The sequence below is a fragment of the Tamandua tetradactyla genome, chromosome 19, assembly GCF_023851605.1.
Source record: "Tamandua tetradactyla isolate mTamTet1 chromosome 19, mTamTet1.pri, whole genome shotgun sequence".
Classification (NCBI taxonomy): domain Eukaryota; kingdom Metazoa; phylum Chordata; class Mammalia; order Pilosa; family Myrmecophagidae; genus Tamandua; species Tamandua tetradactyla.
The window spans coordinates 5,022,235-5,038,673 of record NC_135345.1 but is presented as its reverse complement, the minus strand read 5'-3'; the positions used below and the strand labels follow the sequence as shown (position 1 = coordinate 5,038,673).

The following is a 16,439-nucleotide window of genomic DNA, read 5'->3' as shown; positions in this document are numbered from 1 at the left end:
GGGCACGAGTTGTCTGAAGCACTGTCTGAAGCTTTGTCACTGGACAATCAGATGTCCACCCAGATGCCCGCTGCTGTCAATGACAGTTCTTCAGGGTGGTAAATCCAGTGAGGAGAGGACCTGCCGAGACTCACAGTCTCTAACATACACGCCGGGCACATGACAACAGGGAGAAGCAGGCCAAGATTTGGTAGGACGGAAAATGATGATTCAAGGGCTGATACAGACCAGAAGGGTTTACCCTGGCTTCCTGTACCTGCACTCTAGGATGACGGCAATTAATTACAAAAGAAAATGTTCACATAATCAGTTTACAGAAATGACTGTAAAACTTTTGTTTTAGTTTGTGTACTTTGGGCAGAGTAGAACTCACCTTGTTCTTTTCCATTACACATAGAGACTCCATTTTCTACAGCCCCCTCCCCATCTGAGCTCGGTCTCTCTGAAGACAGCTTCTGTAAGGATGAAAAGGTAGTAAGCCATTCTTGCAATGGTCCCAACGCCAAGATGTATTGTGGATCAACTAAAAGTCATTTCAAAAGTGAAAGAAAATGTGGGCCAGGTTCTCAACAATTCAGAGATTGGGCTCAATGGCACAGACCAGTTGGTTAAGTTGCTACCAAAAAAACCACATCAAAACTAAAGGAAAAATACACCAAAGGGACACTATCACATGCTTTAAAAGAAATCTGCCTATTATACTAAAATCGTTTTCTCTTGCAAGTGATTTTAAAAAATTATTAAGATTAACAAAAAGTACTCCCCTCGCCAAGCCATATTATCCTTCCAGAAATAAAGTTCCATCACCCATTTAATTCCTCCTGTCACTCACCAGTTGGATAAGGGTCAAGCATTTGCTGGCCACAGATACATTCCAATTGCAGCCGAGAGAGACAAGGTGCGAGCAGAAGCCTTCAAGGTTCACTATAAGTGCTTCACTCCTAACTTCTAATTCTAACCAGCATGGTGAGGGCCTCAGTAAGGACCTGAGCGAGATGCACTCTCAGAACTGGACCCCTTCGTTCCTACAGCGAGCCGGCGGGGGCAACGCAGAGGAAAGGCCTCCAAAGTCCCCTTCCCCAGTCCCCTGCTGGAGACATCAAACCCAAGTGCCACTCAGGCTGGCCCGCTGGGAGACATAAAACATCTGGGCGGCCACCAAGAAACATCCCGGTTCCCTGAGAGCCAGAGCCACGGCGATGGCTGCCGAGGCCTGCAGGCTGTGTTTGCTGCACCGCCGCAGTGGGGAAGGGCTGCCGGGGGAGAGCTGGGGAGCCCGGGGCTCTGCTTGCCAGGTTCCACCCAGGCAGGCACGGCTGCAGCTCTCAGACCAATGGGCAACCTGGGAGCCGAGGCCAGAAGCTGGGGGGGGACTTAGAAACCCAAGCTCAGGGACTGAGAGGTACCAAGCCTGTGCAGTGCAATGAAGAGGAATCTCAGGCACTGCTGATGAAAAATAAAATCGGATCAACCTGTTTGGAAAGCAATTTGTTCATAGCAATGTAAAGCCAGAGCTTTTAAAAAAAAGCTTTATCCTTGGGCCTAGTAATTCCGCTTCTAGGAATTTACCCTGAATAGTCAGAAAGGTAAACACTAAAGCTAAAGATACCAAGTACCTTATTATTTTAAATGACTTACAAAAGAAAAAAAAGAGCCTAAGGGAGTGAGAGAGGGGGCAGGGATATGATTTTGTAAGTGGTAGTACAGCCACACAAATGCTAAGATGGAAACTCTTGTTACAAGTTTCCAAAAACGTGGAAAATTGGCGACAGTGTCTTTCACTTACATAAAAGTGGAAAAAAGAGTGGTATAAGAAATCTTATGCATAGATTAGTCAAATTCTAAGTGAAAATTATGCATAGAAAACCTGATTTAGACATGTGGGAAGAGGAGCTGCCTCCCCCAGGCAGCGGACTACAGCGGTTTCTGTCCTATTTGTGACCTGCTAGACTTGCTCACATGAGCAGGTGCTAGTTCCATAATCAGGGGAAATAAACAAACAGGGCTGCTGTGTCACTAGCAGGATAAGGACAGAAAACAAGGGATGGATTCCTGGCAGGGGGCGAAACCAGGAGGGCTCAGAAAGTCCCCTGGACATGAATTCAGGACACTGCCCGCAAGAAGCTGGTCTCTGAGGAAGCACGGTCAGTTATACCTGGAGAAAGTGCAGCAGGGACGGCGTGGGCACGGGAGGTCACAGTGGGGGCTGAACACATTCCTGGAAGGCATGGGTGCGTGGCCATCATATAAGTAAAAGGAACAGGAAGCAGGAGGGGCAGGGAGAGGAAATATCCTGGCCGAGTGGGAATAAGCTCTTGGAAGTGCATTCCTCCAGTGCCTCCTGCACTCCAGGTCCCGGGCCGGCACTGACACACCACTGTCTCATCCCACCTCCACAGTGATTGCAGGAGGACAGGGTCTGACGCCACCAGGGACGAGACGAGGCACTGCAGACTCCAAGTAACCACGGCAGGTGAACCAGGCCCACCCCATGCTGGCCTTCACAGGTGCCGAGGGCTCAGCTTGCCTCCCATCACTCTTGCTGACCTGCACGTGGGTCTCGAGAAACTGGCAGAGCATGTCCTGCACACCCATTTCAGAGGCAAGGAGACCGCTGGGCAGGCTCCGAGGTGAGGCCAACTCCAAGGCTTGGGCTCCAGGGCCCTGGCCAGAGGCGCCACCAGACGTCATCCTCTAAACCAGAAGATGAGGGCTAACCTAGCATCACAGGGGCATCGCGAAGGAAAGGGCTTCCATGATTTAAAATGCAAAAATAATGGCACTTGCATGAAAAGGGTTTTAGAAACTGACAACCCTCTAAACAGTCATGGTGAACGTGTCCTCTCAGAAGGAACGGGGCGTGAATCAATGGCAGACGCTTGTCCCACCATGCACGCCCAGAGTGCTGGGAGGGATCTGGAATATCTGGGCCCTCTTCACGGAGGATTTGGAAACAGACCTGCCTCCCAGTTCTGGCTCCATCCCTGCCAAGAGGCGTGGGCCTGTCCACATGCACCCACCCACAGCTGGGAGCCAGGGAAATGAGCCACTCAAGCTTGGGCGGAGCAGGCACACACCTTATCATCCAGGACTGCTCACCTGAGTGGCTGGGACACAGGTTGCATTTCTTTTTTTTTTCCTTTTTTTTTAAACTGCGAAGGTCTGACATTCTCAGAGCATGTATAGATTTTGAGGATGGCCTAAATCAACTCCGAGGCTACGTTTCCTAGAAAGAAACAGTCCCCTTACCTTTTCCAGCTCCGTCTTGTGCACCGGGGAACTTGATGGAGGGGGACACTCGGGGCCCACGGGTCCACTGCCGCCACTGTACACCTCCTTTATCACCTGCAACGAGGGCAGACGCTCCCTGAGTGCGCTGAAGGGTAGGGGTGCTGAAGCCCAGGGTCTAAACCTGGGGAACCCGGCAGGGGCAAGACAGGAGAGCGGGAAATGCAAGGAATCCCAGCCTGCAGGTGTCATTTATGTGTTTCGTTACCCATGTGTCTGCGCAGTGGGGCTCAAAAGCCTGTGGGTGAGGCCAGAGAGGCCCCTGCATGGCAGCTAAAAATTCCAGGATCAATTAACATCACCTTCAACAACCACCGCCACCAGGGGACAGAGAGAGAAAGACAGAGAAACGCAGGACAGCAGCAAGTACTACAACGAGTAAAATGCGGTGCCTCATCGGAAAGGACTAATCTGGACTGAGACCAGGGCCGGAGTCACCGCAGGCACACGTGAGCTGCGGCCGAACGCACGGGAGGCCCCGGGCCCAGGAATAACTGGTGGGGAAGGTCGGAGCAGGGCCTGTCCGAGCATCAGCCCTAAGGGCATGTGGGGTGTGCAGAGGTTCCAATGAGACAGAGAAAGAGAGGGGCCGAGGTGGGTGGGGTGGGCAGGAGCCGGGGTGGGGGCACCCTAAGTGTAAGAGGAGGGGCAGGACCTTCTCTCTGGGAAGCAGTAAGCATAGAAGCCAAGGTGCGGGCTCCAGAGCCGCCCAGAAGGATCCTGGCTCAAGCCTCCGGCAAATGAGTGAACTGCTCCAGCTTCAGTGTCCCCTACCCCTGCCCCAAAAACTGCAGCTGCCAGAGTACTTACCTCCCAAAGAGTAAGGGACTCAACACGGTGCCTAGCAGGCAGGAGGCAGCCGTCCCTCATTATAAGGCTTCACACACCATTCTGGGTGTTGTGGGAAGAAAGGGGCAAAAGACAGCAGTGCGGAAGTCGGAGTGGGGAGGCCACGGCCACAGGCGCTCGGGTGAGAGGGGACAGAGCCCGGGCCGGGGTGGCCGTGGGGTGACCTGAGAAGCGAGGGATCCGGCACGTGCTAGGAGAAGCAATGGGTCTCGCAGGTGGACTGGAGCTGAGGCTGCAGGCAAGAGCAGACCCCGAGATGGCACCGAAGCTTGTGCTAGCAGAAGCTGGGCGACCGGGGGTGCCACTCACTCAGGTGGAGAAGACCAGAGAAAAACGGGTTGCAGGGAGAGAAGCCAAACGGGGAACTCTGGAGTCTAAGGCAAATTTCCAGTCACAGCTGGAAGTAAATTTGGGAATGAATGCAAAAAAAGATGATGCCAGAAGTCATGGGCTGGATGAGCTCATCAAGGAAAAGGGTGAGATAAGGAAGAATAGAGAATAGGGGCACAGACCAAGAGCCCCTGGACATTCACATGTAGAGGGAAAGGAGGGAAGCTGGTAAAAGAGCTGCAATGGACCAGGCAGGAGAAAGACCATAGGAGCACAGCTTCCAAGGAGCATAGCCTCTAAGAAGCACAGCCTCCAGGGAGCACAGCCTCCAGGGAGCACAGCCTCTGAGGAGCACAGCATCCAGGGAGCACAGCCACCAGAGAACATAGGCTCTAAGGAGCACAGCCTCCAAGGAGCACAGATATCAAAGAGCACAGCCATCAAAGAGCACAGCCTCCAGAGAACACAGCCTCCAAGGAGCAGAGCCACCAAAAAGCAATCTCCAGAGAACACAACCTCTAAGGAGCACAGCCTCTGAGGAGCACAGCCTTCAAGGAAGACAGCCATCAAGGAGCAGAGTCACCAAACAGCACAGCCTCTAAGGAGCACAGCCTCTAAGGAGCACAGCCTCCAAGGAGTAGGAAGAGGGATGAGAAAAGACTGGGGTTTGAGGAAGTGGAGATGGTAAGACAGAACTCCTTTGCAAGGTGTCACAGTAAAGGAAGCAGAGGGGTTGGGTTGGGGGTGGGTGGTTGGAGGGATACTTAAGGAGGAGATGAGCATGGAGGATTTTTCACAGAAGGACGGGTGACTGGGAGCCAGAGGCCCAGTGGGAAGGGGGCCTTTACAAGAGAAGGAATGACACTCCATCCATCTGACCAGGTCCACGGAGGACTGAGGCTGTTGTGTGTGGCATCTGGCTGTGGGATGGGGCGGCACCTCCTGGGACTCTGGAGGCAAGAGCATCCGTTCCCAGCTGTGTAGCCCAGGGGGAAGCATTTAATCTCTCTGGGCCTCAGTTTCCTCACTAGCAAAGGAAGCAGTGTCAAGAGTGCCTGTTTTGCAAAACCACAGTTGAATTAGGAGAAAATGAGGTCCTATGTAAAATGCACAGGCATCTGGTATACAGACACGCAAACGCGGCGGTGGCTGTCATTATACAATTACAGCCATTATAGTTTAGTGTTCTTGCGATTTAGGTTAAGAACTGGGCTGTGATTCCTACCATAGATAATTCCTGAACTCTTAGGACGCTCCAGGCTGGCACTGGTCCGGGGGGGGGGGGCGGGGCAGACCATAAGCAAGACAGACAGACAGATAGGTTCCAGCTTTTGTGGAACATCCGTACTTGCCACTGAAAAGCACACAGGCCGACCAGCAAAATGTCTGCTGTCCTTTTTGAAACTGAACTGTAGTTTGGGTTAAACCAACGCCCCTTCTGGGGAAGAGAGAGCTGCTGAGGGCCAGAGAGCTGTGTGGCAATTCTGCAATATGATCTGCACAGACATCCAAATTCGCTGGGCCAACCCGGGATGGGACTCAATCCAACACTGACAAGAGACCTGGGGAGGGGAAGCGCCTCAGCTGTTTAATGAAACAATAACAAATTCATGTTCACATCTGAGATTTTAAAAAAACAGCAAATCCTTGAGAGTCCGCTGCTACGTTTTTCTGCTCAGCAATTCTGAGGTGAGAAAGCATGGTCGATGGGACTCTCAACCCAGAGACCCTGAACTTATACACGCCCCCAAAGGGACAAAGTGTCAACCTCTCTCCTTAGAGTCTTCTCTTAGTCCCCTGCTAGTTTCACCACTGCCTTTTTCAGCAGGTGTCTTCACACCTTCCCCACCCCAAGCTGATTATTTCATCGTCAACTCACAAGGCAAAACTGCACTTTATTGTAAGGGAAAGACTGGGTGGGTCTTTTCTCCAGGGCAGGAGTGCCACACGACGGAAAGCCCCTGGGTATCTGCCACCAACAGCTCTGGGTTTAAATCCCATTTCAGCCCCTCTCTGCAGAGTGACCAGGAACAGCTCAGCCTTGGAGCCTCAGTGTCCTCTACTACGAAAAGGACAAATGCTCACTCAGGGGATCACTATGAAAACCAAATGATTAAAGAAATGTAAAGCATCCAGCCCGGTACTACTCCATATTAGGCATTAAGTCAACTTGAGTCCCTTCCCAGCATTTTAGTTTTAAATAAAGAAAAATATGTTTCAATTATGCAAATAAGCCTGAACTTCACACGTTTTTTATTTCGCACTTAAAAGAGAACTGCACACAATACAAACCCGCAAAAACCTATGTTCCCCGGTAAAACCTTTTATTCCAAAAACAGAGTTGTCTTTTCTTTTTTTCTCCCTCCCTCTCTGCTCTCCTGCAGCCTCTTCCCTAGGAAAAGGCCCCACCCGCCAGTCAGGAGGTGGGGGCTGAGGGGAAGCGGGGTACAGCTCATCCCCGCCTTTGACAAGGCAGCGGCGACGGTTTTCCTAAGTGAATCATAAATAATTCTCGGGAGCAAAGTGACAGATGCCAGGTTACCAGGAGCCGGTCTCTGGGCAAGTGGGGGGCCCAGGTGGATTCACCACCCACTGGCTCCACAGCATGAGCCGTGCGCCATGGGAACTCTCCTGTCTCCGCAGTGGGCGCCGGGGGGGCAGGGGGCTGGCGTGAGAGAGGGGAGGGACTCTCGCTAGCTGGGGGGTCCCGGGTCATGGACATGAGACTACCGGCACCGCTCAGGAATGAGAAGGGCTTTCCGCGGAGACCAGCAAGAGCAGGGAGCAATGTGGCAGGGGACAGAGTCCTGCAGCGGCCACGTGACCTAAACCAGCGGTCAGGGGTCAGAGGGGGACAGAAAAGGCAGGGCCACTTCCAGGGGCACAGGGGGCAGGCCTTCGCCATGCACCCCCACCCCCTGCCCCTGTCAACTCCCCACGCAAGTCCCAGCCCTGGGTGTCCACCATGGCTCAGAGGCGGCCCTGGCTCGGACACACCAGCCCCGTCTCCCTCCTCTCCCCTGTGCACAAGGAAGGGTGGGAAGGGCGAACTGGCAAGGCTCCCAGCACCGGCACTAACACCCCTGTCCGTCCCTCGCCAGAGTGACAGCATCCACACTGCATCCTGGCCACCTTGTGTCCCCCAGCCACGGCCTCCTGCTGCTCCTGACGCCTGTGGCATGCGCTCCTGCGGGCCGCTCTGACAACACCAAGGGCGCAGGGCGACACTACGACAATCTGGCTCGAGAACAATGCGCCCCACTCTCCCGCGGCGTTGCCACCGGCTCTCTGGGCCATGCCCCTTGGAAATCAGCCTTCTCCACCTCCCGGGGGTCTTGCTGTCGCGCCCCCCGCCCTCATGCAGGGCTCCATGGCACAGGCCACCATGCGGTGCAGGACCCCAGGCCCAGGCTGACCCCACCAGGAGCCTCAGTGCCGTTCAGACACACCCTTCTCTTCTGGCCTCCCCACCTGCTCAGCACCCACCATTCCTGCCCATTCCCTGACACGCTCCTCCCCCCCAGCTCCCTGCCAAACTCCTGCCACGCTGAACTAGCTCTCTGGCCTTCCTTGATCCTGTTCCTCAGTCTTCAGAATAAACCAGACCCAGCCATCCCCGACCCTAGCCCGAGTCACATCCCCGAGACTATGAAGAGATCAGCCCTGGAACGGCCTCTCTGCTTCCACCACGGCCTCTTTTTAAGTCTCCCACTCCAGGAGGGTGACCCTGCAAAGCACATCAGCTCAGGCCACCTGCTGACCCACACCCCATGGCCTGGCGTCTCAGCGCACAGGCTGAGGTCCTCCCCACGGCCAGGACCCTGCCCCCCTCTAACCTGGCGGCTTGCACCCCTCACCCCTAACTCAGCTCCACGCTTGCCGGCTGCTCGATGACACCACCAGGCTGGCCCTGTAGACTTCCTGCTCTCTCCTCCTGGATTTCTGGCCCCCAGCTACTCACCTCTGCCCCACAGTCATGGGGTCTTACCCTCTGCCCTATTTGAAATGGCATAGAGCCCTCAGCCCACACCCACAGCTGTATTATTCTTTGTGGCCCTCACCCCGAAGATGGCATACTGTTTCTCGGCTCACTTGATCACTTCCCGTCTCCTCCTAGCACGTAAGCTCCCTGAGGGCACGTCTGAAAACCGCTCTCTGCCATGCCCCATCACAGCTGGCACAGCGCCGGCCAGCCTTTCCTGGAGGAGGCGACACCACACCCTCTCACTCCTCCAGCCCTCTCACTGGGCATGATTCCCGGGGGATGTCCACATCTCCTCTCAGCTCACAGGTCTGCAGGGGTCTGCCCCAGCGCCCCACCACGGCGTGGCGAGGCGGCACCCTGGCCACAGACGGCTGGGCCTGCTGCCCGGAGCGCGGCCCCACGCACGACCACCTGAACGCGCAGCTCTGCTTCGCCCACCAACAGGACGCGTCTCCCGGAAGGGGCGCTGCCCGCTTAGGGCGACACTCCCATGGCCAGCCCAGCGCAGCAAGGAAAAAACAATTCGATTTAAGAAAAAACAAAAAAACAGGGGCATGAAGAAATAAACTGGACCTGAGATTTTTCTAGGAGGAAACAACAATAAAAAAGCCGAAAGAAAGAGAGCAGGTCGTCACACAGAATCAGAAGCCCCCCAGTCCCCTGCAGGGACTTCTGGAACGTTCCACCTAACAAGTATGAGCAGGGCACATGGATAAAAGCTGTTCCTAGCACGCCGCCTGGCCCGAGTGGACTCCACGCTCGTGGTCGTCTGAATGCCCCCCATGCCTGCCTCTCCCCTGGGTAGGACACACAGAGGTGACCAGCGACCCGGCCCGCAAGGCGCCGAGCCCTCCGCACGCGTCACCTCATCACTTTCCCCAGACGCCCTTCCTGATAAGTCCAGCCTGCCTCTCTGAAAGCTGAGAAAGCTTCACACGGATAAATCACACACTTCTGTCCTCTGAGTTTTCATTTTATCCCTGGCTGGATCTCCAATGGCTTGCGGAAAGCAGCATGTTCTGCCCGGTGCTCGGGGAGGAGCTGGAGCTGACCTAAGGGATCCGGGTGGGTGAGGGGCTGGCCCACGCTGTCGTGGCACCGTGGGGTTACCTTTACTCCCCCAGACTAAACTAAATGACAGACAATCACACCCCAGGTATGGAGAAAAGACACTGCTGAGAAGACCCATGCACAGATGCCAATCGCCATTTTCACGGCATTTCTCAACCAGCTGGAGAGACCAGGTTATTTTCGTGAAACAGCGTTTCCACTGCCCTGTCTGCTTACTGCCACACTACCCCTACTGAACAATTCAGAAGTCACACACGAAGGGTTTCTCACTCAAATTCTTTGAACAGTTCTGTTCCATAACAGCTGTTACATGAATATTTTTCTTTTTAAAGAATTGTATTCTAGTCGAGGCTCAGTGTGTATTTACCAGAAAGGGGTCCAAATTCAAGATCACAAATCCTTTAAAACAAGTTGTTATATGTTTTGTGGTATCTTTGTTTGCTTTCAACTTGAGCCCTCATCTCCAGAAACACAATCTATGCACATTTTTAAGGAAACCCGACCGCTCGGTTTCTGGGAACACGGGCCCATGTCTCCTGTTTGACCCCCACACAAGGTTCATGTTGTCAGCATCTGCACACACACACATGCACACACACACACACACGCACACAGTCGGTTAACTCTGGCAAGAGCTGCTGGTAATGGGAGTTGCAGACAGAAAGGAGAGAAACAAATTTGGCAGCGGTTCTTGAAGAAGTGTGTGCAAAGTCATACACTGGTTCAGCGCAGCCCTCACGCCTCTCATACCAGATCAGGGCGTGTGTGGCTTCATTAAAAAATTCTCAATTGTGACATTAAAATACCGAGAGTCAAGTTTAGGACAATACGAAATAAGAGGTTTTCACATTAATAAAATACTTGGCATTTGTTTTATAAAACAATCCACGTTACACAAAAGGTTAAGACTAAAAATATTATTTACATTTCAACCATTCACTATAATTCTAAAATTGCATTAATGTCATTTCCTCAGTCTGTCTTTGTGATAATGATGATGGGTACGGGTGGGCAACTACAAGTTTTGGGACCGCCCCAAAATATCCAAAAGAGTTAAATTCATGGCCAGGGGAGACCCCAGATCTACAGACCCTTCATTTAGTATTCTCTTGAGTATGTGCTTTTCCAGCTAAGTGCTGGTGGTTTCCCTTATGGTGACAGTTCTTTAATTTTCAAAAAAGCATCTGTCACAAAGAGGTGGCCTCTATAAGGTGAAATACAAAGTACAATAATGGAATTGAGTTATTTTGCACAAAACAATGATTACAAAGTTTTAAGTCATTCTGAAAAACACGGAACAAAGTGGGAGGACACAGCCAACCTGATTTCAAGCCTCTCTATAAAGCTGCAGCATCAAGGCAGTGTGATTTTTGTTTTTTTACATGAGCAGGCACCAGGAATCGAACCCAGGTCTCCAGCACGGCAGGTGAGAACTCTGCCACTAAGCCACCCCTGCACCACCCAAGGCAGTGTGCTTTTGACGTAAGGAAACATAAATGGACAAATGGGGCAGGCAGGACGCATGGAAAGAGGCCCACAGGGATGTGGCGGAGTGAGTTCAGTGAAGGCAATTCAGGGCACCCAGTGATGCCAGTACAACTGGAAATCCACAGGTAGTAAAACGGCCCCCAGCCCCTATACCTCACCACATACACAAACGTTCATTTGAGAAAAATCAGAGACCCAAACCTGAAGGTCACAACCCAGGAGCTTCCAGAAGGAAGCAAAGGACACACCTTGGAGACTAGGAGCAAGCTAAGTGCTAGGGGCAGGACACAAAAAGCAGGGACTACAGAATTAAAAAATGGCTACACCACATTTCAGATTCAACATATTTTGCTTATGAAAAAGCACCACTGAGAAGGCTAATTTATCTACAGACTAACCAGAGAGGAATAAACATCACAATAGTAAGAGGCAAATGTCATAACCATCACCAGGTTTTGATGACCAGTAAGGCAAAACAATTTGAGCTTTACAAGCTGGGAATGGGGAAAGAGTCCCCAAGGAGACAGACTTTCCGGCTGGGTGTGGAGCCGTTTTGGAACTAGGAGAGGTGTTAGCTACAAGGGGCCCCGAACTGTTTCCTTTAAAACAACTAAGAATAACTGACTGGGAGGTTCAGGCCAGGCCACTGAGGTCGCAGCGGGGCTGCCGCCGTCGGAGGGCTGCACTGGGGTTGGGGCTCCCGCCCAAGCTCGCCACATGCCTGTGAGCTGGCCTCGTGCCCACCCGCTGCCCACCGGAGCCCTCCATTCCTGGTCTCGAGGCTTCTCCACAGCTGCCTGAGCACCCCCGGGACCTGGCGGCTGGCTTCCTCAGGAGGGAGTGATCTGAGAGGAGGCAGGATCCCTGGATGCCACCTTGGGGGCTGCCCACCGTACCCCTTCACGCCGCCTGAATCCTGGGGCTCCAGGTGGGGCAGCTCGCCCACAGGTCCCCCCAGCAGCCAAGTGGGCACGCGGCGCTGCAGCGAAGACCACCAGCCTCGCCTGTGCTGACCTCAGGCATGACGGCTGCAGGGAGTGAGGCATAGATGTGGGGTCCAGTTTGTCCTGGGCTCCGGTGTGGACCTGTTCTTGTCCAAATCCCTGATCTGGGAAGGCATGTGGCTGACATCTGCTGGTCCTTTGGTTTCTTGTTGCGAACAGCTTCCCTGGGGGTGTTTTCTTTCTACATCTCCAAACGTCTCTGCCTGTGCTGGTGCTGAGCTTTTTCCAAAACGGTTTGCTCTTCAAGGGCTCCTGGAGGTGGACCAAGACCCACCCTGAATGGGCGGAGACACGTGTCCATGGAAACCACCTACTTGCAACTGGGTGGGTCACATCTCCATGGAAACAACTTAATCAAACAGATCCCGCCCTACAATAAGTCTTCACTCCACAAGACTGGATTAGAAAAAAGAATAAGGCTTTTCTGGGGTACACAACAGCCTCAAATCAGCACATTCCACCCTCTGGATCCAAAAAAGATATGTTCTTTCCATACACAAAACATACTCATTCTATCACAATATCACAAAAGCCTTAAATCATTTCAGTAATAACAAAAATACAATATAAAGTCAAAACCAATACACAATATCATCAATATCTCATCATCAAGGGCGGTTACAGGCATGGTCTATCCTAAGGAAAAATTCTCCTCTGGCTCAGGACCTGTTAACTGCAGGTTAAAAAGTTACCTGCTGCCAATACACAAAAAAGGAACAGTCATAGGATAAATAATTCCTTTGCCATAGTGGGAGACTGGAAGGAAAACAAGGGACACTGACCCAAACAGTTCAGAAAACCGGCAGGACAAACTCCATTATATTTCAAAGTCTGAGTCGCTCGTCCTTGGGGCTTGATGGAGCAGCAGTCCCACCCTTTCTAGGTGCCAACGCAGCAGGCTGGACATTTGCAACCTTGGGGAACAATGGAGAGGCCACCTTTTCCGTGGCTCCACCCTCCCCAAGAATCAGGGCAGCACCTGGGCACTCCGTCATCGCCAGGGCAACACTCAACCCTCTTAGAACAATGGGGTGGCAGCCAGGCTCTCCTCAATCTCCAAGGAATGTGCTCCATTCTCTCCGAGGCCTGGGGGACCAGAACTCTTCCTGAACATTGAGACAGAAGACCTGCCCTCAGCCTCCTGGGAAAACTCATCCCCTCCGCACACACAGGCAGATCTACTCTCCTGGTCCAAGATTTCCTGGCTTCACACTTTCACTTCCACAGTTCAGCCTTTGAAGTTATTTTTCCTTCAGTTTGTCCCTTTTCTGCCCTTTCAGTCTGGAATTGAAGTGGTTCCATTCATATGGGTCTCATAAGAAACTTGCTGGCTTTCCATGCAGCATACATGGATCATACCCATTAGATAAAAGAATTTCCGCAAATTCTTCCTGGATGACTACATTTCCAATCTGGGCTTTTTCTTAAATGGCTGACTGGTTACACATTTGGTTAAATCCTCAGATGGGGCACTATTCTCTGGGGTCTCCCTTTCTGGAAGCCCAGAATTTTTCAGACTATCAGTTTTTGGTTTCTTTGTACCCAAGAGTTACTTCTCAGCTTATTTCTTTCCTGTTGCATTTCACTATAAGCTACAAGCAGAAACCAGGCTGCACCTTCCACACTCAATTCGGGAATCTCTTCAGTTAAATATAGGAGTTTGAGAGGACTTCTGGGAAGATGGTTGACTAGAGTGGTTCAAGATTAGCCCTGCCCCATGGAAAAGATGGAGAAGGGACAGGAGAGAGGCTGAGGTGGCAATTCAGGAGTGCAGCTAACCTGGGAGAGCCTCCCGTACCACATGCAGCAGGTCTGGTTGCAGAGGCCAAAGAACCGAGAGGCAGAAGGCTGGCGCCTGGCACAGAGGAGCAGAATCCATGGGAGTGCACGGGCTGGAGCACAGGGCCAGGAAGTAAGCCAGGCTGTGTTCCATGGGTGTGCTACCCACACCAGCACAGCCCCGTGACTGGCAACACACCCCACACCTAAAGCACCTGAACCCCAACACCAGCTCCCATTCCCTGCATTCCAGTCACCCCCCACCCCACCAGCCCCCAGTGGAGGTACCTGCCCCACACCCCGATCCCAAGCGCAATCCAGACTACCTCTGTTGCGCCCCTCCCAAGCACTACCTCCCCCTTACTGTTCCCTGCAGGCTGTTGCGGGCACAAACCTCCATACATAGACTACCTCTGCCCCCCGCCCACAGTGTCGCATAGCCTCACCCCAATCTCCCTAAGCTCAGAGCATCTGTTTATGGCACTTCCAGACCCGCATATGCACACAGGCTCCAATCACGTCATTCAGCTCTGGGAGCGCACTTTGCAGCAGTCTTAGAACCAGGCACGCACACAGCCCTCAGCCTCACTTCCCAACTCTGAGAAAGTGCCAACCTGCGCAGCCAGGTCACATCTGCCCCTAATCCACGAAGGCATAACACTGACCTGCTGCTAACAGCTCTACGCATGCACACAAAGGGCCCCATGCCTTAGACCAGTGCACACCAGGATTTTGACCCCCAGACCAGTGCACGCGCACAGCTACATCCTCCCTGGACGCCAGGGGCCCATGTTTACAACATCAGCATAACATCCCCAACCTGCACCCATACCTGCCCTGAAACAAATCACCATATTGAGTGCCCCACCCCGTGCCCTGCTCCCTGCTGCACAACCATCCTGCAAACACAAGGCCTTAGACTACCAAAAGAAATCAACTCCCAAAGTAAATCAATCAAGATAGTTACATGCCACAAAGACAATCGAAGATCACTAAGCGTTATCACAGTGCAGACAGATAAAGTCCTGCCTAATGACCAAATTAAAACACCAGAGGAGACACAGATGTTGGAACAACTAATCAAAATGTTCATACAACTCTATTTCATAAAATAAGTGGGATAGCAAATGACATAAAGGAGATCAAGAAGACAGCCAAAGAGCATAAAGAGGACTATGAAAGAATAAACAGAAAAATGGCAGAAATCATGGAGATTAAAAACTCTGTTGGCAAATAAAAAACATACTAGAGACACACAACACCAGATCTGAAGAGACAGAAGAAAGAATAAGTGATATAGAGGAGAGAATAATTGACTCCAAAGACTGAAAACAGCAAATGTCAAAAAAAAAGGAAAAAATTGAACGGGAAGGCAGGGAAATGACAGACAAAACAAAGCACATAAATATAAGAATCAATGGTGTCCCAGAAGCAGAAGAAAGGAGTAAAGGGCTAGGAAGAGTAGTTGAGTAATTTATTCTAAACAGAATAAATCCAAATAGGCCTTTCCCAAGGCACATACTAATCAATCCATCAAATGTTGAAGAGAAGCAGAAAATCCTAAAAGGGGCAAGAGAGAAATAATCTACTACATACAAGGGAAATCAAATAAGACTGACTTCAGACTACTCAACTAGCACCCTGGAAACGAGAAGGCAGTGGTATCATATATTCAAGATCCTGAAAGACAAAGACTTCCAGTTAAGAATTCGGTACCCCACCAAATTGTCCCTCAAAACTAAGGGAGAGATTCAAGTTTTTCACAGACAAAGACATCCTGTAAGAATCTGTCAACAAGAGACCGGCCCTACAAGAAATACTAAAAGGAGTTCTGTCAGCTGAAAAAAATAGACAGGAGAGGGAGGTCTGACGGCACAGAATGAAGAGTACAAATAAGGATAATTTAAAAAATACAAAAAGAAAGAGTAAAAAGAATATATAGATCTGACAAATGAAAAAAAGATAACATGGTGGAATCAAGAAACGCCTGTTCAATAACTTTGAATGTTAATGGAATAAAATTACCAATGAAAAGATACAAATTGGCAGAACGAATTAAGAAATATAATCCAGCTACATGCTGCTTACAAAAGACTCATCTTAGACACAAGGATACAAATAGATTGAAAGTGAAAGGATGGAAAAAGATTTTCCATGCAAGTTGTAACCAAAAGTCAGCAGGAGTAGGTCTACTAATATCGGACAAAATAGACTTTAAATGTAAAGACATTATAAGGGATAAAGAAGGACTTTATACACTAATTAAAGGGTCAATTCACTAAGAAGATAGGACAATCACAAATGTTTATTCTCCCAATCAAGGAGCACCAAAGTACATGAGACAGACATTGGCAAAACTGAAGGGAGCAATAGATGTTTCAACAATAATAGTAGAAGACTTCAATACACCATTCTCCTCTATAGATAGAACAACCAGACAGAAGATCAACAAGGAAATAGAGAAGTTAAATAACTTGATAAATAAATTAGAGCTAACAGACATATATAGGTCATCACACCCGAAAGCACAAGGTTATACATTCTTCTCTAGTGCTCATGGAACATTCTGCAGGACAGATCATATGCTGGGGCACAAATTAGGTCTTTACAAATTCAAAAATATTGAAATTATTCAAAGAACTTTC

General features: G+C 50.9%; 1 protein-coding gene across 15 annotated transcripts in view; it reads right to left on the bottom strand.

Annotated features, from left to right (window-relative positions):
* Positions 1–16,439, bottom strand: part of AFAP1 (actin filament associated protein 1) — a 198,263-nt gene that overhangs the window by 51,679 nt on the left and 130,145 nt on the right. For 12 of the 15 annotated variants that reach the window (XM_077136329.1, XM_077136319.1, XM_077136320.1 and 9 more), the window contains 3 exons: positions 3,250–3,345; positions 2,548–2,694; positions 374–455 (listed from right to left, as the gene is read on the bottom strand). In XM_077136329.1, coding sequence (XP_076992444.1) covers positions 374–455; positions 2,548–2,694; positions 3,250–3,345 — 325 coding nt within the window. The remainder of the gene's footprint in view (positions 1–373; positions 456–2,547; positions 2,695–3,249; positions 3,346–16,439) is intronic. The other 3 variants (XM_077136323.1, XM_077136324.1, XM_077136333.1) reach the window with 1 other exon arrangement.